This window comes from Drosophila grimshawi, unplaced genomic scaffold, assembly GCF_018153295.1.
Source record: "Drosophila grimshawi isolate 15287-2541.00 unplaced genomic scaffold, ASM1815329v1 contig_311, whole genome shotgun sequence".
NCBI lineage: Eukaryota > Metazoa > Arthropoda > Insecta > Diptera > Drosophilidae > Drosophila > Drosophila grimshawi.
Window position 1 is genome coordinate 18,995,470 of NW_025063098.1, and position 23,208 is coordinate 19,018,677.

The 23,208-nt window shown below is 36.1% G+C and overlaps 1 protein-coding gene and 1 long non-coding RNA gene across 3 annotated transcripts in view; one reads left to right on the plus strand and one right to left on the minus strand.

Annotated features, from left to right (window-relative positions):
• LOC116805801 overlaps positions 1-23,208 on the minus strand; it is a 58,964-nt gene that overhangs the window by 19,078 nt on the left and 16,678 nt on the right. The window contains exon 2 of the long non-coding RNA XR_004365402.1: positions 15,587-15,639. This is a non-coding gene — a long non-coding RNA (uncharacterized LOC116805801). The remainder of the gene's footprint in view (positions 1-15,586; positions 15,640-23,208) is intronic.
• Positions 10,803-15,797, plus strand: LOC6567314 (tetraspanin-13). 2 transcript variants are annotated; one of them, XM_032740250.2, is made up of 4 exons: positions 10,803-11,013; positions 11,435-11,602; positions 12,601-12,978; positions 13,088-13,380. In XM_032740250.2, the coding sequence occupies exons 1-4, from the start codon at positions 10,954-10,956 to the stop codon at positions 13,160-13,162; spliced, it is 681 nt and encodes a 226-aa protein (XP_032596141.1). In that variant the 5' UTR covers positions 10,803-10,953; the 3' UTR covers positions 13,163-13,380. The 2 variants fall into 2 exon arrangements, with proteins under 2 accessions (XP_032596141.1, XP_032596140.1); XM_032740249.2 differs by lacking the exon at positions 13,088-13,380 and adding an exon at positions 14,274-15,797 and having other exon boundaries at positions 10,822-11,013.

Sequence of the window (23,208 nt, forward strand, 5' to 3'; positions counted from 1 at the left end):
TAAGTTTTAGGAGAGGTGCTTAGTAAGGGGATATAAAAAAAAGACAACAGCAAAATAAACACAATCAGCATAAAGGCTAAAGTTTAAGGATCTTAAATTTTAATGAGAACAATATTTATACTTATATATTTTTCTAAACAAATTGTACTGATTAAGTAAATGCAATAAACTCTACACATAATAATAAACTCTATATACATCTATAAATATCAATTGTTTATTTTTTCTTATATAAATGGGTGGCAAATATTTGAAATGAATTAAATATATTAAAAATTACAGATTACCTGAGTGAGTATTTTATGAAAAAATTAACCAAACTGAAATAGTATCTGCTTTGTATGCATTGTTGATTATCAACTGGAGTCACAACAGCCGCAGCTTCTCCAGCAGCAGCAGCAAACATCTCCTCAGCAGCAGCGATAATTACAATTTATACATTTTGCTTAACGTTATTTATTTATGTATTATGAGACATTAAAAAATTGAAGAAATAATGAATATCTTGCGCACGCCGAAGAATGGACTCGGTAAACAAGAAAGTTTTTCTATATATCACATATAGAGAGACGGTATTTCAATTATTAAGACAGTTTCCCAACATAATTCTTTCACTCATTGGCCATTGACGGATGTGCACAGAACAGAGCAATCCTAATGATAGATGTATGTTTTTTGTTCATTCCTACCTTATGCAATCGTTCGATGTACTTTGAAGCGCTTAGCTCTGAAACGTGCTTCTTGCTAATTAAGATTCTGTGGGCCGAACTGGCTGACAAATTGCTGGTTAATAAATTTGTAGCCACATGTAGCTGGTTGCTGCGAGAGACAGCCAAAGCCATCTCTACTGATGGATTGACACACTGTGGACAGTAGCGACCCTACAACACACCAGTCAATCACCTCCAAGCACATCCAAGCACATCCAAACAGCTCCAAACAGCTCCAAGCCCCTATTGCCTCGAGTAGTGTTTGTCAAGGCCTATGATAGATGACAAGCGCATTTGTTGTTTGAAGGTTAAGTGAAATGCTAAAACCCCTACAAATTATAATCATTTAACGGCTTTGTGAGCATTAAGTCACAATTCTGCACAGCAATTACACTTCAACAAACTAACAAGAAGTCATAACTTAAATTTACTAAAACATTTTCTCGAATATGGCATACAAATTTGATTAGCTGTCATTTAGAGTGTAAGTCGCTTATGTGGCAGGTTCATTGTTTAGTGATATTCTTATGCTTTGAAGGATGATAATTAATGATTGGTTGATTGATTGATTGGATTATGTTAAGTTGGTTAGAGTTGGGGCTTGCTTAAATGGATTAGGGTGTCTGAATAATTATATTGGTATCAATAAATTTTGAGAAACTTGAGGGTTAAGGGTCTAGGAAATCGTTCAAGTATTTTTTTTTTTGTGTTTGTCCATTATGTCTATTAAATGTTACAGTCTCCCCATGTCTAATTGTGTTCCATCCTAAGGAAGGGTTTCCCAAGTCCATTAGTCAGATTATGGAACAAACCATTAACTTTTACTTGTACGATTTTCAAATAGTTCTCTTAGTAAAAATCCAACTTTGAAATCAAGAAAGCATCGCTAAAAATTTAATTGAATAAACCTTAACCGAATTGTATTTTGAATGCTTGACAGAAGCCAGAACTTAAACTCGGCTTAAGAATTATCAGAGTTATTTTTTGTTCTTTACTTAATTTTAAAGAACCAAAATGATTTTACGCATATCAATCATAAATTTGATCAAAGTTTAATATGAATGAACTTAATTTGGGCCAGAAATTCATTGAATTCGATCTAGAATTTAAAACTTAGTTTAAATAACATTTAAGTCATTGTAAATAATTATACTTAAAATAAATAAAGTAAAATACTACGAAGAAACTTACATCTCTGCTTCATACAAGAAAAACTGTAGTGCAAATTGTACTTGAACTATTAAAGAACTAGTTTCGCAAAGACTTAACCATATTATCTCGCTGTGTATGTGATACGGCTCTGAAGATGAGACAGCAGGCAAAAGTGTTAATCAAATTATGAAGAATAGCAAAAAGTTAAGCGAGGCGTTTTACGATCTCTTTAACGCTTCAGCTACGCACGCCATTTGCACATGGCAAACTGCGAGAACGCCTGATCAAAGATGCAGAGTGGCAAGCACAGGCAGGCCACCTTTTGAAAACTGAGAGAAGGCGGCAGCCAACCATTAATCAAGAGCATGAAAGAAAGACGCGTGCCGCTGAATGAAGACACAACGCCAGAAGATCTGCTAGCTAGCCAAGATGAGTAGTGACTCGAATAGGGAATCGTCGTGGAGAGGGGGGGATGACGGGTGGAGTATGGAAAGAGGTGGCAAGACGCGCAATGTGCGTTGGCTGTTGAATAATACACGCCCCTATTAAAAAACCATCAACAACATCACGTTGACAATTTATATGGTCAACTCTATGTGCGTATTTGGTCTTGGTCTGCAGTTGAAGCCACCAAGTGTCGTGTCTTAGTTTTGTGAGCGCCGCTGTGGCAACCGTGTATAGGATGCAGATGCAGGCTGCACGACGCTCCGACCAAGTGTGGGCATTAACGTTGACAGCTATGCAAATACCTGACCATTAGGTCTTTGTCATTTAGCAATGTCTTTTAATTAGCGTTGTAGCCTGTGGCCTGTTGGCCTGTAGTCTCACAGCTCCACTGCTGCCCAAGGATCCCACTTTCTAAATACAATAGCTTTTCAACTTGCAACACTTACAGAAAAAATAAACGAATCTTGCTGGAATATATTTGCATATACTTGAAGTTTGAAATTTAGAGCACCAAATCGGAACCAGAACAGAAACGTATCCGTTTGAAATTCAGAATCGAAACTGATAATTTAATTCCGTTTGAATTCTGTTTAAATTCACACAATCCAAATTCAATAAGTATCGAAAGTAGGAAAGGGTGCAAAAATCACAGACAAAAAATATATTCGAAGTTTGAGTTTGATTATTCTCAGCTGCAAAGCCTTAAAAAAAAGTTTGTTGTCTTTCCACTTGTCAATTTTAATGTGAAATAAGTTTATCACTTTTTAGATTGGAATTTATAAACTTAAATTCGAATTGCAACTGATAGAATTATTATTTAAGATGATATCAGGATCGAACTAGTTGAGTTATTGTTTTCAAAAATATCAAGCAACTGTTTTACACTAAAAAAAAAGTTTAACATTTACAAATTTCTGGGTTCGAGAAATAGGAGTTTGAAATAAGAGTTTCGATTTAAAGTTTTGGACTTTTGCTTCTAGTAAAATTTGTACACATCATATGCACATATTTCTCCCAGTGTAGTTACACCCACACACTTCTTTTGACACTCTGAGCTGGCTGGGCCGGATGGGCTGCATTGACAAACGGCTTGCTCGCTTTTTGGCCCACATCGCTGCATAAAGCTCGCATTGAACACCCTCACGCTTTATGGCCATTTGCATTTGCATTTAAATGCTTTTGATGGAGCTGATTTTCTTGCCAGCGAGCGCATTCGCTTCCTGAGAGCATCCGCCAGCTAGCCAGCTAGCCAACCAGCCAGCTAGCCAACCAGCCAGCTCTTTTTGCCATGTTGGCCACATCACGATTTTTGCGGCCCGGCCACGTTGGCCGCCTGTTGCTTTTGCAGCTTGTTTGTGGGGCTTTTGTTGGTTTGATTTTTTCTCAGCTGTCTGCTGTTTGTTTACAGCTGCTCGCATTGATTGAAAAATTATGCACTTGCCATGACGATGGGCAATGTCAAATGCCAAATGCTAAAAACAAAAAACAAAAAACCGACGAAAAAAAGACCAAGAGTGAAATCTGCACATGCGGCACACCGCACCTTTTATGCCTAATCTTTGGCATAGATACATATATATCAATACACCCACAGAGCGAATTTAAAGGGAACCAAATATGACCCCAACAGTTGCATTTGCTTGACAGCAATAATTTTCTATGATGGCAACACGCAGAAAAAAAAAGAAAAGAAAAAAACAATAAATGATTTGAAACTAAGCGAAAGTAGTTTTATTTGCATTTCCTTAGAATTATCATTTAAATCTTTTTATTCTGTTATTGATTAAATTACTATTTTGGCAGTAGATATAGTTGTTATTAAATTACTTATATTTTTACTTTCATTTTTCTTAGGATGGATTCTTAGCAGTTTGAGTGCTCAGCAGTTCACTCAAATAGGGGAGATAAGATTGGGCTGATGGGAAAGTTTCTAGCATTTGAGGAGCTACGCAAGACTGTAGTTATAGGATGATCACAAATCCAAATTAATAGATTTCCTTAACTCCAGGATTCCCTAAGTCTATGTCTCTAAAGTCTATGATTGATTTGTTAGACTTCAGCAAGTCGAAGTCAAATTGAAGTCCTTTAAAAGCTAAAAAAAAAAACAATTCTCATTCACAATTTAGGTTTAGAGCATAATAAAATTGTAAACAAACTGTTTAAAAATATCTCAATACCACGTGGACATAGAGTATTATTACAGCCGTTAGTAGCTGGAATTTGTTAGCACTTCGCACGGCGAAACGATTTCCATTTTTGCCTGCTTACTTTTCTTTTCGCCAGCTTGTCCTGCTCATTAGCAAACGACGGCAAGGCGGCAGCCTTTTTAGCCGTGGCCAAGAGCAGAGGCAGCCACAACCGTTTTGGCGACAGCTGTTAGCCAGTTTTCACCTAATTAAGCAAACAAACGTGTGGGAAATCGCTTCAATCCTTCCACCTTCCACCAACCACCAACCACACCCCGCATCCTGATAACTTTCGCGTGTTTTTTTGGGGGCTGGGTCCGAAACTAATTGCCTGGTACATGAGGTTTAAATAGCCGCCAAGGAATGCAACGCGAAAAACATTTGTCTCTAATTGCACCATTGCCCAATTGGGCAGGCCAAATTAAATTAAATGCAGACCCCGGCTAACAACAACTAAGAAACAACAAATACAAATTGGAACATTTGGTGCTGCTCTGAGAATTTACGGCCCTACCTGGGGTCACTTGCCTCCGCTGTGGATAACATCTGTTGACGCGTCGTGCGCATGCAAGGCCCACCAACCAACCAGCTAGCCAGCCAGCCAGCCAGCCAGCCAGCCAGCCAGCCAGCCAGCCAGAAGGACATTGACCAGACAGGGCCAAGCAGACGCAACCAACCAGACTCAAACAGATTCAGTTAGCCTCAACCAGCCACACAGACAAAACCGTTGTAATAGCGTGCTCTTGGCGCAAAGCCATTCGAAATTGCAAAACGCTTAAGTTTTTATACCTTGAATCCATTAAAAATTGGCTAAAAAGTGTTTAATGAAGCTATGCTTGAGTCCGTAAGGGTCATCAATTTTTTATGAGCATCAAAAGCCAAGTGGAGCCAGCCATATCCTTTGTCTTTCTGTATGAGCCAATCTCAGAGACTGTGGCAGCTATAGAATTGTATACCAGATGCAGACAAAGTGCATATCGATGCTGATTTTAGATTTGATTTGTGTTTATCATTATATATAGACTATGAAATACTGGAGAAATTGTATATTTACATTTTGCATGCATTCACACATACAATAAATAATAAATAAATATCTAAAACGTTTACGACTTGGGTACAGGGTATCTCCTAGTCGAGCCCGCGCATCTGGAGCAATCCGTATCGCATAAGCTTGTTAGCATGTGTTACCAATTGTTACGCTTTGGCCAAGAAGCAATTGTCTCAAAGTGCCGTTGTACGTAGATAAGTCAGCGAACTGTGTCTTTGAAGTCTTAATTCACAGGATAACCATGTGTGGGAACATCCTTAATTTAGTTGGTATGCAGTAGTAATCGGTGGAATTAAAAAGAAAACATAAACAAATATCTCTTGATCCCTCCGTTAGACTTATAAATCCGAGAACTGTTGCTGTAACTGAAGTGATTTTTAGGACAAATGAAAAATTCAATTGATTTTATACTTAAATAAATCAATTTTGTTGATTTTTTTTTAATTTAATGGCCTTTTTGTTCAACTATATTTTTATTGATAAAATATCTATATATATATATATATATCTAATAATTCAATCCTTTTTAAACGAAGTCCGAAATCAAGACTCTCATCTCCCAATTCATAAATCTATTCTTCAACTCATATCTCTTCCCATTTCTGATTTGGGAATTCAAGTTCAACAAATCTTTAATGCCATAATCAGACTTATGGTAGGTAAGCCACCCTGCTCAGTATAGAAATCTCTAAATCTCTAATGGACATGATTAATTCAATCTCAAGCAAAGACCTTGATAAGCTTCAACTCCATTCGAACTGGCTCAAAACATTGAACCCCTCTCCAATCAATCAATCAATCAATCATTAATTTCCAACCTTCAAAATCGAAACAAATTTTGGTTCCACTTTCGATTCTGGTTCTGAGTTTCAATCGCGTAAAGGTTTCGCCGCCGGTTTAATTTCCGGTCAACAAATCAAGGAATGTCGAAATGCCGGTTCTGGTTTTGAATTTCAATCGGTTATTTCTGCGGAAATTAGATATTTTACTTGAAGCGATTTATGCTTAAACAGTTATTGAAAATCAATCCATTATAATGTCAAACTAAAAATCTATATATCTTTGATCAACCTCAACAGAACTTTAATATATTAAAAATATTATAAATATTATAATATATATATAGTTTGTAAGTCTTTTCGATATAATATCTAAGTGCAAAATATAAAAAAAAAAAACGCTACTTTAAAGAATTAAAGCGGAAACCGTTTTACAGTTAGTGATTAATTGAGTCCGTTTCGAGTTGGGGAATGCGAGGAGCGAGAAGAGTCTGAAGAATAACTTGTGGTTGCCTAACCCTGGGCAGAGTTACTTCCGCCGAATGATCTTGGCAACTGTACGACTTTTTGTGCCAACTTTTTACTGCCTGCGCCTCTGCGTATTCAATTTAGGCCTGGCTGGTAGCAGAAGAAGAAGAAGACGAAGAAGAAGATCTTCCTTTACTTTGAGTATGAGTTTTATGGCCGCAGAAGGATGGCCGCTGGCTAGAAGAACAAAGATGCGGTTCCAGCTCTGCGTCTGGGTTTGGGGTTTATGGGGTTCAGGACAACAATCGCAGTAAGTGATTACGTAACCAGCTCATTGTTCTTTTTTCATTTCATTGAACAACAACGCATTGGTGGAAGATGAAGGAGGCGCGTCTGCATTTTTTTTTCTCCTTCGTTTTTTTTTTGTGGCCCCGTCCTTATCACCATCATAAAAATGGGGCGCGTGGAGCCCGTGCAGGAGCCTCAACCTGGAAGGAAAAATAATTTATTCACAGCCATTATGCACTGCGAATTTATGCCACTTCCTGGTGGAACAACAACTACAAATAGCCATTTAAAATGCGATAAAAATAGCGCCAAAGGCAACACACTAACAAAAGCCAGCAAGTAATTGTGGTCCAGTCGAGCATGCATGGCTAGCAGATACTCTGCAGAACAATCGTATCTTCAGACATGCAAAGGAAGCATATTCAAATATATATTCTTGAACAATTAAATGCATTTTTATATTCATTATTATTATTTTATTCTTCGATTGCAAATAAATATTCGATTTTTATTCCGATTCGAAGACATTTTCAACGGATTTAAAACCTATTTGGATGGTGGAAAAAATGTCAATGACCAAAGAATAAAATATATATTAGATTGTTAAAAATGTGTTCTATAAAAGAAATTAAGTTAAATGAAATTAAATTTAATTTTTTAGGAAGTTTTCTTATAGCCAACGAAAATTGGTTGCATGATTATTTGAAGAAACAGACTCTGCTAAAAAACTATCTGCCTGTGTCACTTATGACAAATGCCTTAAGAAATTTATGATAACCTGCTGCTGAGACCATTCTACAGGGTATAGCGTATGGAAAACGAAGATGCTGTGGGCGTGGCTGGGTTCCGGGGCGGGGCGGGGTGGGGTGGAGCGTTCAAGCGAGTTGAGTACTAAACCAGGCGCAATGACTGCCAAGCATGAAACCGAAAAATGGGTTTTCAATAAACACAGAACCGCACAACAGCAGAGAGAGAGAGAGAGAAGAGTCAAGCAGAAGCGAGAAGAGAGAGAGAGAGGGAGAGAGAGAGAGAGAGAGAGAGAGAGAGAGAAGTACATTTCTTCTGCCAGCAAACAATGCGACTAATATTTGAATATGTTAATTAGTTTGGGCGACGTTGCAGTTGCTGTTGCTGTTGCTGCTATTGTTGTTGTTGTAGTTGCACGATCAGTTCTATCGTTGGACGTGCATCGTTGCAGTCTAATTTCATGTGTTTTTTCTGTTTGTTCTTTTTTGTTTTGGTTTTGTTTTGTTCTGTTTTTGGCCATCTCTTCTTAGGGACAGTTAGAAGCAGTTAAGCCATTTTTCACACAACGAAATAAACAAAACGAATGCAAAGACTAACGAGGTCTCGTCTCGTTGCTTGGGCATTTGGGCACTTGCAGCATGCGATTCATATTTACGAGCTGTGTGCCACAAGCATATGAATAACGGGCACACATTCATATATTCATATTCGTATTCAAATTCACGATTGGTATGCGGCTGAGACCACACACGCATGCCAAGGCCAATAAAGCTGCCAATGAGCCGTGGCTAAAAGCAAATGACAAGCGACAGCAACAGCAACAACATCAACAACAAACAACAACAAACAGCAACAACATCAACATCAACATCAGAACTGCCTTATAAAGCCATAGGCCAAAGTCAGGCTCAGCATATTCGCAATTTGCACGCAAAGTCGAAGGCGACTTGGCTCACAGATGAAGAGATGCTTCACCTGATCTCAAGTTGAGTTCTGTGTGAGTGTGTGTGTGTTGGCTGTGTGTGCTTCTATTAAGGATGAGCGCGTGTCCAAGATTTACCAGCACAACACGAGCCATTATTCGAAAGCAATCACTTTTAACAGGTGAAATGAAGACAGACAAGCTAAATTCATCACACCGAATGTTGCACACACTTGCCCAAAACTCAGCAGCATTTTCAAAGTGAGTTTGGTTTGTAGGCAAATGAGATTTTGATACAAGAATTCATATTTTGAAATATACCTAAAAAATATACACAGAAAACAATTCTATTAACAGTTTTTCATAATGTTCAATTTGTCAATTTCGAAGCACCAAAATTATATTCGCAAAAGCTGCTTTAAGCGATTATTATTAGAATTGAACACTTTTCAGTTCATTAAATGTTCTCTTTTCTGATAGCTTTTGTACTTGTTATAGAGTGAAACCTGTACATTGGATAAAAATAGTATTGTATATTGAAATGTTGGAATATTAGACCCCCATCAATGTTCTTCGGGCTAAAATTAAAACTAAAGTCTCTGAAGCCAGATCAATGAATAACGAAGAACTTCGGACTGTGGCTTAAGAATCAGAAGAAGAAGTTGAGTTCCAATAAAAGATTCGACGATATTGTCTATTAATAAGAAAAGTTTTAGTAGGCTATTATTGTTGCTGTTAATATAACAAATACAAAAAACTAAATAAAAAAATTGTTCAAATTCAAAATTCATTAGTAAAAAGAATAAATATATACAAAAATAACTGGTTTTTAATTCGATTTTTATTTATAGACTGTTGCATATTATTAAATATCTTCGCTTCATTTTTAATTTTTTTTTTTTGTCAGAAAATGTTGATCAATTAAAATCGGCATTTAACTCGCTAGTTTTAGGCATTATACGTATTTATTTTCACGATCGCCCAAAATGTTGACTTGTGTCTCGAGCAAAATGAAGTCACGCGCTCAACTCTATTGTGCTAATAAATACATGTACACAAATGTGTATGTATGTGTATATGTGTGTGTGGTAGTGTGCATAGGTTGCGTGCCGCTACTGTAGGTGTTGCCCGGCACCAGCTGATGGCTTTGACAGCTACTAAATTCTACTTAAAGCGCAAGGCGACACAAGCAGATGCAGACGAAAGGAGTGAGGGAGAGACAGAGAGAGCGTAGATTGTGAGAGTGAGAGAGAGAGAAAGAGAGAGGGAGGGGAGAGCGACGCACGTTCCTTGTCCAATTTTGGGCAGCAAAATAGCAAATAGTTTTTGCCGGCGCTTATCGTTTGCCCATAAATTTATGTACGTTCGATGTTGCTGCCAAATATTGCCAGCTCGGAGGTCCTAGGCCAATAACTTGCCATGACACGCAATGAAGTTGTTTGCCTTTGCCTCTTTTTTTTTGTTCTTTTTGCAACGCGCGGAATTTTTGGCTTGGTAGAAAAATGCAATTAACGGCACTTGTTCGTTTTTTTTTGTTGTTTGGCTGTTCTTGATGTGCATTTGCTGAGACACGACACGACACGATCGTACATGTTAAAACACATCGTGTTTAAATTTACTGCCAATTGACAATTTTTCAATTGCATTTCATTAAATAATTCTTTACACTTGGAAAAAAAAAATCGTTAAGCTATTCACAATTTTTAAATTTGATAGATGTAAAGTGCATTGGTTTGGTTATCGGCTAAGCGTTAGCAAATGCAACAACCCAAATTCAGCGTTGCCAATCAAGCTGCTTTAAACATATTTAAAATAATATGCTGCAATTTCATTATATAAAGTATTCATTTAAAGTTTTTAATGCCTAATTCAAAGTTTTATTTTCTTATTTTAGTAAGGCAAACATTTTTCTTAAACCAGTCCGTCTTAGGTCACAATAGATACCAGCTCGAGAGTTGCCATATCAGCAAATAAATGTTAGTCTTCAGCGTTTTCTCCCTCTTAGCAAATGGTATTTACTGCATTTTTTTTAGTATGTTTTGTGTGCAGACAACGCCATTTTTAGCACATTTCGAATGTGTATTACAGTGAAAGGGAAACCTGCGCCATACAAGTACCAAATAATTAGCTAAAATTCTTACAATTTAAGAATTAAACATATTCAAATATAACTAAGAAGCGGCAGATAAGCGCAATCAGCAAAATGTGTGGTGGTTTTACCTGCTCGAAGAACGCGCTAATTGCGCTCAACATTTTGTATGTGGTAAGTAAGCAAGCAGCAACAAAAAACTAAACAACAACAACAGAAAAAATATACAAATTGCGACATACAATACGGAAACAACAACAACGAGGAAAAAACTGTTTGAAATTTGTTGTGTCTGCATTGTGAAATTCGTGCAACGGTTAATGTTATGTCTGCTATTTATGGAGTAAACAGTTGTCCTCGTTTCTCTCAATTTTTATTGATATACCCTCGGAAGTAAGAGACTATTGTTTTTGTTTTGTTTGCTTAATTTATCTTAAAAATAATATATCTATAAATAATATATACAAATGTAAATAATAAACATTAATTTATATATAAAAAATGAGCAATAAAAACTCATTTCAGGCAGGGTATTTAAAGTGCGGCGCGTCTAAAATATTCTCCTTTTTCTTTGTTTCTTTCTCCGTTCTTGTAGATGATTGGTTTCTTGCTGATTGGCGTTGGTGTCTACGCTCGGGCTGCGTCGGTCGTTACAAATCTGCCAATTGTTGGCGGCATCCTTGCCTGCGGCGTGATACTCATCTGCATATCCATGCTGGGCCTCGCTGGCGCTGTCAAGCATCATCAAGTGATGCTCTTCTTTGTATCCTTTTTACACAACACTACTACAACTACAACAATGTGCATGCATGCCTGTACCGTTATGCAGCACTACACGCACAACTGCACAAGGTCAACGCATGTCGAATGCCGTTCTAAAATACCCTCTTCCTCTAACCGGACATTTTCGCTCACTTGAGAAACGGTACACATGCATTATGCATGCATGTGTATTAGTGCTGCTTGAGGTGGGCTTCATAATGACGCAGCACTCTTGACATAAATCAAATGACTTTGTACAACACTTGGCTTGGCTCACGGAGCGCTTTGCCTTCGACTTCCGCTTGTTTCGTAATTGCGTCAGCTGGAAGGTTATCAGCTGCTACCGTACAACATGAACTGATAGCACAACATTAGTGCTATGTCAGCTTATACATACATGTATGTATATACATACTTAGCTTATGCATTCTTCAATGTTGACTGACTGGTTAGTGGGTATATTATATGATATCTGTTTGTCATTCTTATCTCGGCTCTAAATATATTTCTATGAAATTTCCAATGATTATTGAATTTGAGGTCAATCAGATTGAAACTTATCAGGTTATTTACATAGGAATGATATTTTTAAAGTTGATTAATAAAAAGAGCTTTGATTATAGTTTCCTCTTAAAAACTAATCAATTTAGAATTCATATTTGATTATATGTTTGAAGGAAGAACAATCAATCCAAATATTGGCTTATAGTTTCCCTTACAAATTCGGAGTTTAGATTTGAGTTTTATGTTTCAAGCAAGAACAAACATAAATCCAAACTCTTCCTTCTTTTCAAGTCATGTTTTTCAAGTAGACCGTCTACTATATTAAACAATTAGCCAGCTGAGTTCTTAAATTCAAAATAACACCTTTAGAAATACTATATTCAATCTAACTAATATATTTGTCAGCAATTTACTTTCAGCACACCGATCATAACCTTTTCTATTATTATTGGTTTGCATCTTAACTCTTTAAATGTCTCAAATGCATGATCTCAGTACATGATCATTCTGTTCATGCTGTTCCTCATTCAGTTCTCGATTGCCAGCTCCTGTCTGGCTGTGAATGCCGAGCAGCAGCAACAGTTTGCCGAGCAGGGCTGGAAGACGGTGCCGCCAAAGTTGCGCAAACAGGTGCAGGATAGTTTCCGTTGCTGTGGCTTCAATGCCACCACCACACCAACCACCACCAGCACCACCACCATAACCAATGTTAACGATGAGGAGCCCAGCTGCGATCTGATTAATCGGGAGTGTTGTGCCGATTCCAAGGATCCGTTATGTCATTGTGGTCCCTGTGGCCCCCTGCTAGAGGATAAGATTGATTATGCCTTTAAGCTATGCGGTGGTCTGGGCATCTTCTTCAGCTTCACTGAGGTGAGTTCCTTTCCTATTAGTTATCTCTAATCTCTTATCTCGCATACCGCATATGGATTTTTTTTAATCCTCTTGTCCTGTTCTCATATTTAACATGCTGCAATCTCAGTTCGTTGGTGTCTGGCTAACAGTGCGCTATCGCAATCAAAAGGATCCGCGCGGCTTGCCCAGCGCCTTCCTCTAAATTGCTAACTAAAACTCTCCCCTAAACTCCCCCCACAAATAAAAAAAAAAAAAACAAACAAAAAAATTAATAAGAACAAAAAAGTTTAATGTCAATGTGTAAATTTCATATTCATGTAACAATCGTGGGTCTTTTAGATCAACCTTTTGTGGTTAGCTGCTATCATCACACAGACACACTAACACACACACACACTTATACACAAATACATCTATATACATAATACATAATATATATATTTATACGAGCATCCCTACATATATACTTATATACACATAAGGTCCTTGCATGCACAGCCACAAGTACAGTCTACACTCGCTAATTAAATGAATTACTTTGGTTTATGAAAATCATTTCGAAGTCTAAAATACATTTTCTAAAGATCTTTGACAATTCTAATTACTTTTAATTTTCACAAGAAAATGGAATCTATGATTACCAAAAAAAACTGGCCATCAAAAATTCACACTTTAAGTTAAAAAAAAACGTTTTTGGAAAAAAATATAATTAATATAATTTACGAGAGAGTTACTTAGCGAGTGATCACTGTACTCGGCATATATACGAGTGTAGGCAGGAAAACCAAAACAGTACGTAAACGCATTAGGCCATACATACATTTACAACTTTAGAAATATATATATATATATGTAATATATAAATATATATATAAACATATATATATATACATCTATCTATATACAATACATATATATACAAGATATGTAGCAATGTGTTTACTTCTTTTTAACAAAACGCAAGCAATCAAGTGTTTCGAACTGAAAATGTCAACACACACAGACACACACATATACACTTAAAAAAAAAACACATACACACACATATGCATACATATAAATCGAATGTATTCGTGAGGAATATTTATTCACATTCACTAACAATTCGAAAGTCCCTGGGCGACGTCTGAAACTAAAAACACTCTTTAGAGAATTTAAACATGGCTAAAAGAGCAACTGGTGAGATATATATATACATATCTATCATGTAACAAATTTGATTATGCTTTCATATTTATTTTTTGTATGCTATGTTTTTGTGTTATTTGCTTGTACTTTTCTAATCAGTCTTCTTTATATTTAATTGGCAACAGGTTTTGGCCGTTTTCTTTGCGCGTCGCTATCGCAATCAGCACGATCCTTGCTATTTGCCTGCTCGCGCCGTCTTTCCACACAACTATCAGTACTGAAGATAAAGGACACTTTGTTGTGGAAAGCTGCCACAAGATGATCAAAGAGAACCAAGGCGCAGGCAACACTTTTAGTCAATGGGACGAAGGCTGATTTATAATTTTTACACAAAACTTCCTAGCAAGAACTGAATTGAGTGGAAGTCGAAATGCATTCTTGAATATTTGCATATATTACTAATATAAATATATATAAATGCTTGCTTAGTCAGTTCTTAGTTTTTAGCTGTGCAAAAAATCGAGATTAAGTTCCAACTCGCAAATTGAGATTATTTTTAGTTAATGGTGTTCTTTTATTGTGTAAATTTCTCTGTGTAATTGTTTGTACAATTTATGTATTATTTGTAAGTAGCACTTTAGAAATATACACATATATGTTTTATTTGCAACTGGCAACAATCACAAAAGTCAACTCAAAAACTGCTGTACCACTACAGAAAAAGAAAGAAAAAAATCATTTCGAACCTGATCTTAAGCGTAGAACCAAGTCAAATGTAACTAGCAAACTGGCAACTGTGTTTTAAACATATACATAAACACAACAAACTTATATACATATAGATACGGTCGATATATATATAAATATATATATACAAACATAATTCAATATAAAAGGTAACATATATATACATATATAGATGTTAGATGTGTGTTAAAAAGAAAAAAGAAGAAAAGAAAACTTTGAAATTAGCACTAAAAGGCAAACCTATAAAAATACATGTCAACAAATATTTGATAAGTTTGAAAATAATATCACAAACACCTTCCAAAGAAACAAAAACAACAACAACAAGCCTTGAGCTTTATTGCTGCTTTTCCTCGCTGCCTCTTCTATCCCCCACCCCACCCTGCTCTGCAGTTATCAATACATTTTCCAATTTACACAGCAGCGCCTTCAGCTGCTACCGCTGTCTCCTAGCGCTTGCACCCACGCGAGCCTTTTCTTGTTTTCCTCTCACACCTATACACACACACACATTCACACTCAATATAACCAATAGCTTTTCTCTTGCGTTTCAATTTCATACTTCCTTTCCAAGGCCACAAGGAAACCCTGAAATGAAAATTCTCTGTATTCTGTGCTGTGATTGAAGTAAATATGATCTTTAAAAACTAAATAAATTCTCGAGTTTCATTTCCCTTCAGCCCAATTAAAGCCACTAACGAGCACAGCTGTCTGGCTGCATCGGCATCCTTAGCACACGGTTTCAACTTACCAACCAAATGGGATAGCTTCACATCGTTATTTGCGGCCGTCGAGGAGTGGCCACTGTGGTTGCAAGTAGCCAAGGAAAAAAAGTTATAGAAAAGTGAAAAATTAGTTCACCTTGGAAAACAAATAAGTTCTTAAGTGCTGCCAGAAATTGTATAATTAGTGTCCAATCAAAAAATGTTATAAATACAATAATCAGGATAAGATGGATATTGCTCAACTTATTTGTACTAATTTGTTACAATTAATTGAAATTTATATTTTACAGACGCTTGAGTTCACATCGGAATACAATTGTAAATAAGGGCAGATAAGTTCTTGAGTATTGCCAGAAATTATTATATTTTTATTATTATTATTTACAATCTGTCGAAGCACAATCAACAATATAGAACAATATTATATGTAAATTTGCAACATTTAATTAAAATTTATATGGACGGTCGCTCTCAATTTTTCTTCTATTGCTACAGCTACAGACAGCACTAAGGATTTTTTTCGCTCTTAAATAAAAAAGCAGAGCAAGGCGAAAGAGCATTCATTGAAATGTTTTTACAAACTTTTAAGAATTGGCTGGAAAAGATAAAGCGCTTCAATACCTCCTAAAAGTTAACATAAAAAACTAGACTAGCAATCGAGTATATATCCTCGTTGATCTTTTATCTAACCACTTAAAATTTAAAATTGAACTCAATTGCATAACTGCAACGCTAGAAAACTCTGTTTTCTTACGAAAAATTAATCTAATGGCTTCAATCAATTTGGCAGCTATTGTAATAAGTGTTTGAGAGATTTGTGCATAAGTAGGATTTAAGCAGCTCTCTAATTACGCTTGCTGAACAGAGCAATTGGCTGCTCCTTGGCAGGCTGGAAACTTAGTTAGACAAATCCATTATGTAAAACAGACCCACGGTGCGCATCGCAAGGATGCCACTAATGTTTTCTCCTTGCCTCGCCAAGAAGATTAACGCACGCACTTTGTTTGACATGTCCCTGGGGAGGAGACGTGTAAATAATATTTTTCGGCAACAGACCCAACAAAATTTTCGGTAAAAAGGAGCAAAGTTTTTCACTCAAACTCTTGGGCAAGAACTCAACAAGCGACAGCTTGAACAGGCCCAAGTTCAATGCACTGGAAATGCTTTCTCCGACACCGAGAGAAAGAGAATGAGTTGAGGTGAGATTCACAGAGAGAGAGATAGCGAGAGAAAGAGAGAAAATGAGATTGAGAGTGCGCTGAGCGCGCCTTTTAGTGGGCCGAGCTGGGAGCTATTTGGATTATATAACGATTGCGCAGAGTCAGGTGGCCAACGATGGGGTGGCTGGCGTGACTCGAGTTTTTCAGACAATACTGGGTGTGGTGGACCAAGACGCAGCCGGTTGTGGCTGCGGCTGACGGAATTTGGTATTTGGGCTTCTGCAAACCGAACTGCGGGGGTCAACATATTCCGTCAGCTGCCAAATGTTCTTGATATGTCATGCTAAAGCAATGGACATGACATGCACAGCAACAGCTACAGCTTTAGATACAAATACAAAACGCACACTTAAAGATACAAATTCATGTTTCAACTAAAGGGGGAAAAGGCTTTGCGTCCAGTTTCTACAAACAGTAACACTTAAACCAATGCAAGAAAAAACACTCCCTAAAAACTCTCTTTTTTATTACGAATTTCTATTTAAAGCTATAAAAATAATTAAACTCTTTGGATGAAGGAGATCCTGATGAGCATCACCAGCCGCGTGTGTCTGTCGACTGTCTGTTTCTATACCGACCATATTCTGAGTGAAAGTTCTATATTTAGTCAACTCTATATTTAAATGTTTGTATAATGCGCCTGGGGCATTGCATGTCCTCTTTTGTATCCTTTTTGTGGACACATGTGTCTCGAATGTGAATTGTCGAACTAAAATAGAATTTATGCGCTCCGTGATTGCCACCTGCGGCTAGTTGATCGCTCAACAGTGCGTATTAGTATTATTGATTTAAGTCGAAAGACACTCGACGCTATTGTCAGCTGAATACTCAATAACTTAAGCGAATGTAGGCATACATAAATAAATAAAACATATTTGCCGCAGTTATGCAAGGACACATTCCATTTGTTGGCTCCATTAAAATTCCTGCCTGTTTTCCACTTGTGCTGAATTATTAATAACAAAGGAAGCAGCAGAAGATGAAAAAGAAAAGAAAAGCCATTAGCTGCCTCAATACTTCAAGCAAAAATGGAGTATCCAGCTCTTCGTAAGAGGGCGGCCAAATAAGAATTTTTTCATATATTTAATCTAAGCCACTCTGCTTCTGCCCTGGTTTATGAAAAGTGGGACACGTTCGACGAGTTATGGGCTTGATGAGTTTTAAAGCATTTCATTTATTAGTAAAGGATGTCATTTAAGAAATAATCGAGATTAGCTTTTAAAAATGCTATGATTTTTGATAAAGTGATGCTAAGATAACTATTTCTTACAACTCTTTTAATAATAATCGGATGAAAGATAAGTTTTAGTTTATCTGCAGGATTTTAAATTTTTTCGCGAACTTTGGATGGAAGATATGGAAGGCGATGTCTCCGATCCCATATTATATATATCTATATTTATATATAGATACAGTAATAATTCTAAAATTTTACTATCTAAACTTAAGATTTTAAAGACTTGTGCTCAGAGTATTTCGTGGTCGGCTCTCTCGACTAGAATATTCTTATCTGTTTCAACATTTAGGTACTTTATCAGTGAGTTTCTATAGGAGTAATCGGTCATTTTAGCGAGGTCGACTCAGGACTGAAAGTTTGTGCTTTGCAAGCATAAAACTTTCTTAACGCTTAATTTCTGTTCTCGTCACACATACTTATGCATAAATGTATAAATGCCCCGTAATTCGTATTTACTGCCACATAATGTCCGTCCAGCTGTCCGGCAGCCCATGAAGCGTGACGAGCGACGGGTTCTACTTTTTTTGTTGCTGTTGTTGTTGTACAGAAAACCAGAAATTAAGCCATAAAAAAATACTGAGTGCCTAGGCAACAAATTTGAATGTCAATGTCAGATCAAAGTCATACTGTTAATTAAGCTCACGGCACAGACAACTGTTGCAATAAGGTCGAAAGCTCGAAATTAAATAAGTAGCGCCACATGTTTGGGTTTTAATGAGAACTTCCGCAGAACTAAAGCTCATATTTACCAAATTACGCCAAAATAACAACAAAATATTATTTACATTTGATAGCTGCGAGAAATGTTTGCAATGATTAAACCTTTTAACTTAATAAAGATCAGAGCAAAGTGCTTCGCATTTGTATTTGTTTATTGTAAACAAAGCGAAAAAATTGTACTTATGACTAAATTGTATAATATGAAAGAAAAATGATTCTTTATAAATGATCTACAAGCAATGTGTGTATTTCTGAAAAGTGGAATGCAAACCCATTTATAACTTTTAATAATTATTTTGTAAATAAATTAGAGAAACATATAAAACATTTCAGATATATTACGATAAGAATTTTATTTTAGTCTGTGCTTGGACTTATTTTCTTTACGCTGTTTATTAATTTCTATTGAATGGATACTAAACGCTAAATGGTAACTCAAACTCCATCAACGAGAAAAGTATAAATACCATCTAACATTTAATATCGACATATTTCGTAAATAACCACACAAATACCTCAATAGAGTGGCAAAACACACTCATGAATGAGTATACAAACACACACATATGAATAAACAAATACTTTTATGTATTTTTCCTATCCATAAAATGTTTACCGTTCCATAGGCCCAGCAACAATAATTATATATTAAAAATAATTCTGTTTTATTGCCTGCACATGCAAGCAACCAAAAATGCTTTGGCAGTAGAGAGAGAGCTCGACTATAAGATACCCTGAACAAAGCTGTTGAATATATTAAGAAAAACTTTCTTGTTTTCAGTTCGACGTTTTTTTTTAAGCTTAAACATTCTATTTTTAGTATTTCGACCTTTTCATTATCATTTGAACAGGGAAATACCATTGTTCATTGAACTTCATTTGGCCCTAGGGATGTCTTGATATGACGAGTTCAATCATGATAATCCATATAATTTCTTCAGAAACTCGTGATAAGAAAAAGAAATGTACATATATGAATAGTATGTATAATGCTATATAAAGTCGCCAGTCGAGTGAGATTTTCAATAAGTGCGATTTTCTACTCCCATTCGCAATGAATATAGTCGGAGCATTGATCCTTGCTCTTTGTTTGGCCTCGAATGTGTGCTGTCAAAACGAGAAAGGACTTAGAATACTGTCGGAACAGGACTGTGGATATTTTGATTCAAATGCTCAGACGGATGCAGAAAATAGGATTCAATTAATGTCAAGACCCTGGCTGGCTCTGCTGAAGATCAGAAATAATGGCGTTGAACACTTTTTCTGCGGCGGCACACTTATAACAAAACGTTAGTTAATGCAAGCCGTCTTAATTGTATTATTGACCCTTATTCGAATATAATTAATAGGTTTTGTCCTAACTGCTGCGCACTGCTTGAGTGAATATGAGCTGTAAGTAATAGCTGATTATGTTCCATGTTGTAAGTTTCCAAATTGTATTTTCATCATAGAATACTAGTGCGTTTGGGAGAGCATAGAGTATCCACCCAAACCGACTGCTTTGACGATAATCAGAAATGTGCCCCACCTGTTAATGATGTTCTCTTTGATGAAATTTTTGTACATGAAGATTACACAAAGAACTTTGCTGCAAATGATATAGCATTGATAAAGCTATCAAGAGACGTTGAAAACAGTCGTAAGTTAAATGGTTAATACCACCTTCAGTTGCAGAATTTAACCGATTTATTTACTTGCCACAGAGAGCATCAAGCCCATATGTTTGCCACTTAACAGAACACTTCAAGGACAGACCGAAGAAATGGAGAAATTCTATGTAACTGGCTGGGCCCGAACCGGAAAGATATGATCCAATGTGGCCAAGGAGGCGACCGCCTATAAATACAATCGTACAAACTGCCAGAAGATCTTCAGCAGAGATATCAAATCGAGTCAAATCTGCGCTTATGATTCATGCATTTACGAACTTGGTGGATCTCCACTATCGTATCCGGCTGAATATAATGGCAGCCAACGATTTGTTCAGTTTGGAATATCCAGCTATGGACATCGTATGTGCGCTAATAATCTTTACCCAACTGTCTTTACAAATGTTGGCAGCTTTATTCCTTGGATAGCTGAAAAAATCGCTAATTAGCTTGTTTGCGTTGTATTTGCCCATTTATATCAATTTAAATAAAAAGTTTGCATACAAAATTACATTCTTAAGTCGAAATGGTTTCCTCGAACCTTACATTCGATTTGATGAAGAATCCAATGTCTGGAATTGAAAATGGTCAGGAGTAAAACTGATCCGTGAGATGCAAAGATATGATGATGATGCCATTAGCAGTACGCACTCAGATGACATCGGTCGAAAGATCAGATCTTGAATGAAACGCTTGCTTAAAAAATAACAAATTTACAGCTGACATTCGGAGCAAACTGATCGAATAAGTGTGGATTAAAAAATATGAATATTACACATATATATGCATATAATAATCATGCATATCTATTACAAAGCTACAATGGAATAACTGAAAAATAATCTGAAATAAGTAAAATACATTTTTTAGCATTAATGGTGACTTGACCCTGCTTTGCGTCAAAAAGGAGGAATTTAGCCACCCTTATAACAAGCCGGAAGTAAACATAGCTATCTGAGTTATAACTCTCAACTTCAATCGAATTTAACTTCAGGTTTTGATATTCAAGAGCCGTAAGTATTAACTAATTTCGCTTTTACGATTGCTTTTCATGTGGTACATTTTTAAATTTACTACGATTTATGGTGCCTTGTTGGTGAAAACATACATCAAGAATGTAATCAAGACCCAGTTGAGGATGTTCTCCTTAACACAACAAACTAGTGAAAATGAAATTGCATTAATAAAGCTATAAAGAGACGTTGACAACAATCGTTGGTAACATTTATGGTATTATTTCAAGTTGAAAATTTGTTCGATTTGGGTGCATGCCACAGAAAACATGATGGGGATCTGTTTGCCACTGAGCAAATTACTTCAAGAAAATTTCGCTGGGACCAAACTGTATCCGCTTGGTTTATGGAGATGAAACATAGCAGTGCACTCTGCCAAACGACCTTTGGAAGAGAGGTCAAATAGAGTCAACTCTGAGCTGGTCAATCATGCAGGCTGAATATAATGAAAGCTATCGTTATATTCAGTTTCGTACACATATGTTGGCTGCTTTATTCCCTGGATAGATTGAAAAACGCTAACCAGCGTTTAACTTGACATATGTACTTCATTGGGTATTTCAAATTCTTGATGCCTGCTAAATTTTATTGCTCTGCTCGTCAGAATCAGTATATTGAAGAAAGTGTTTCAATATAACTTGTTTAGCGTTAATGGTTGCTTACAAATCAAAAACTCATTGTTTATGTGAATTTGCCTATTATTTATTTATTTATTTAATATCAACTAAAGTTATTTGACACAAAAAATACAAAAAGTAACAAAGTGAATTAAATTATATATATAAATGAAAAATAAGAAATATTTAAAAGATTTCTGTAGGTATTTAATCTGAACTAAAATTGTACATATAAAGATAATAAATTTCACATTGAATAAAAACGAAAATAAAAGAAAACTAGAAAAATGGCGTTAGTGAATAAGTATTACAGATGTTTATGCACACATATACATAATTGAAAGATTACTTTGCTTAAAGACAGCAACGAGCATAAATACGTACTTACATGCAAACTCATTGTATACAAAGAAAATGTAAGAATCTTTTCAGCATTCTTGTTTTTGTTATTATAATCTTAGTGAAAGAACATATACGAGATTAAAAGAAAATATTTTAATTGAAATCACGTGGCGTATGCGCAACGAGTGCTGCTCAAAATTACGTATACGTCTTGTTGGCTTCAAACTGGACGTTAATGCTGCGACGTAATTCAATAAGCGGCACATTTAGCGCTTTAAGGCAACGCTCGAAGCATTAACGGTAAACATAATTAATGAACCGTCCTGCAGGAAAGCCACAATTAAGCACACGAGGCAACACGAAGGACGAAACGAGAGCAAAGAGAAGTCGCATCATTGCTGCGCAGCTGTTGCGTCTCAGCTGTCATATTTTCATACCCCCCTTTAACTCTTTGCCATGTGACCCGCATGTGAGCGAAACTTGAGCAAGTCTATAAACAAAGGCAACTGAAATAATTTTTTTATTTTTTTATTTTTTGTGTGGTAATTGTTTGGCTCATGTTTGTTTTACAGCTTATAATTAAATTTTGTTGTTGCGCGTAAATAGTTTTAAACAATTCCATTGACTCACCGCTGCCAATTATGCGGCAACAGTGTTGGCATTTTAGCTTTTTAATAATTATCTACTTTTTAAAAATTCAGAGTGCTTAAAATTAGCTATGATAAAAATACAGAATTTCATTTTATGTATAATTATAATAAATTAATAACAATAAAATTGATCACTTCGATGGTAAGCAGTTTAGTAATTTAATTGTTCTTCGAATTAGCTTTTTTTTGGCGCTGGCAAC

Coding starts and splice junctions, on each gene's coding strand:
- LOC6567314 (XM_032740249.2), top strand. CDS start 10,954: ATGTGTGGTGGTTTTACCTGCTCGAAGAACGCGCTAATTGCGCTCAAC. Junction 11,014..11,434: donor CGCTCAACATTTTGTATGTG/GTAAGTAAGCAA, acceptor CCGTTCTTGTAG/ATGATTGGTTTCTTGCTGAT. Junction 11,603..12,600: donor ATCAAGTGATGCTCTTCTTT/GTATCCTTTTTA, acceptor GCATGATCTCAG/TACATGATCATTCTGTTCAT.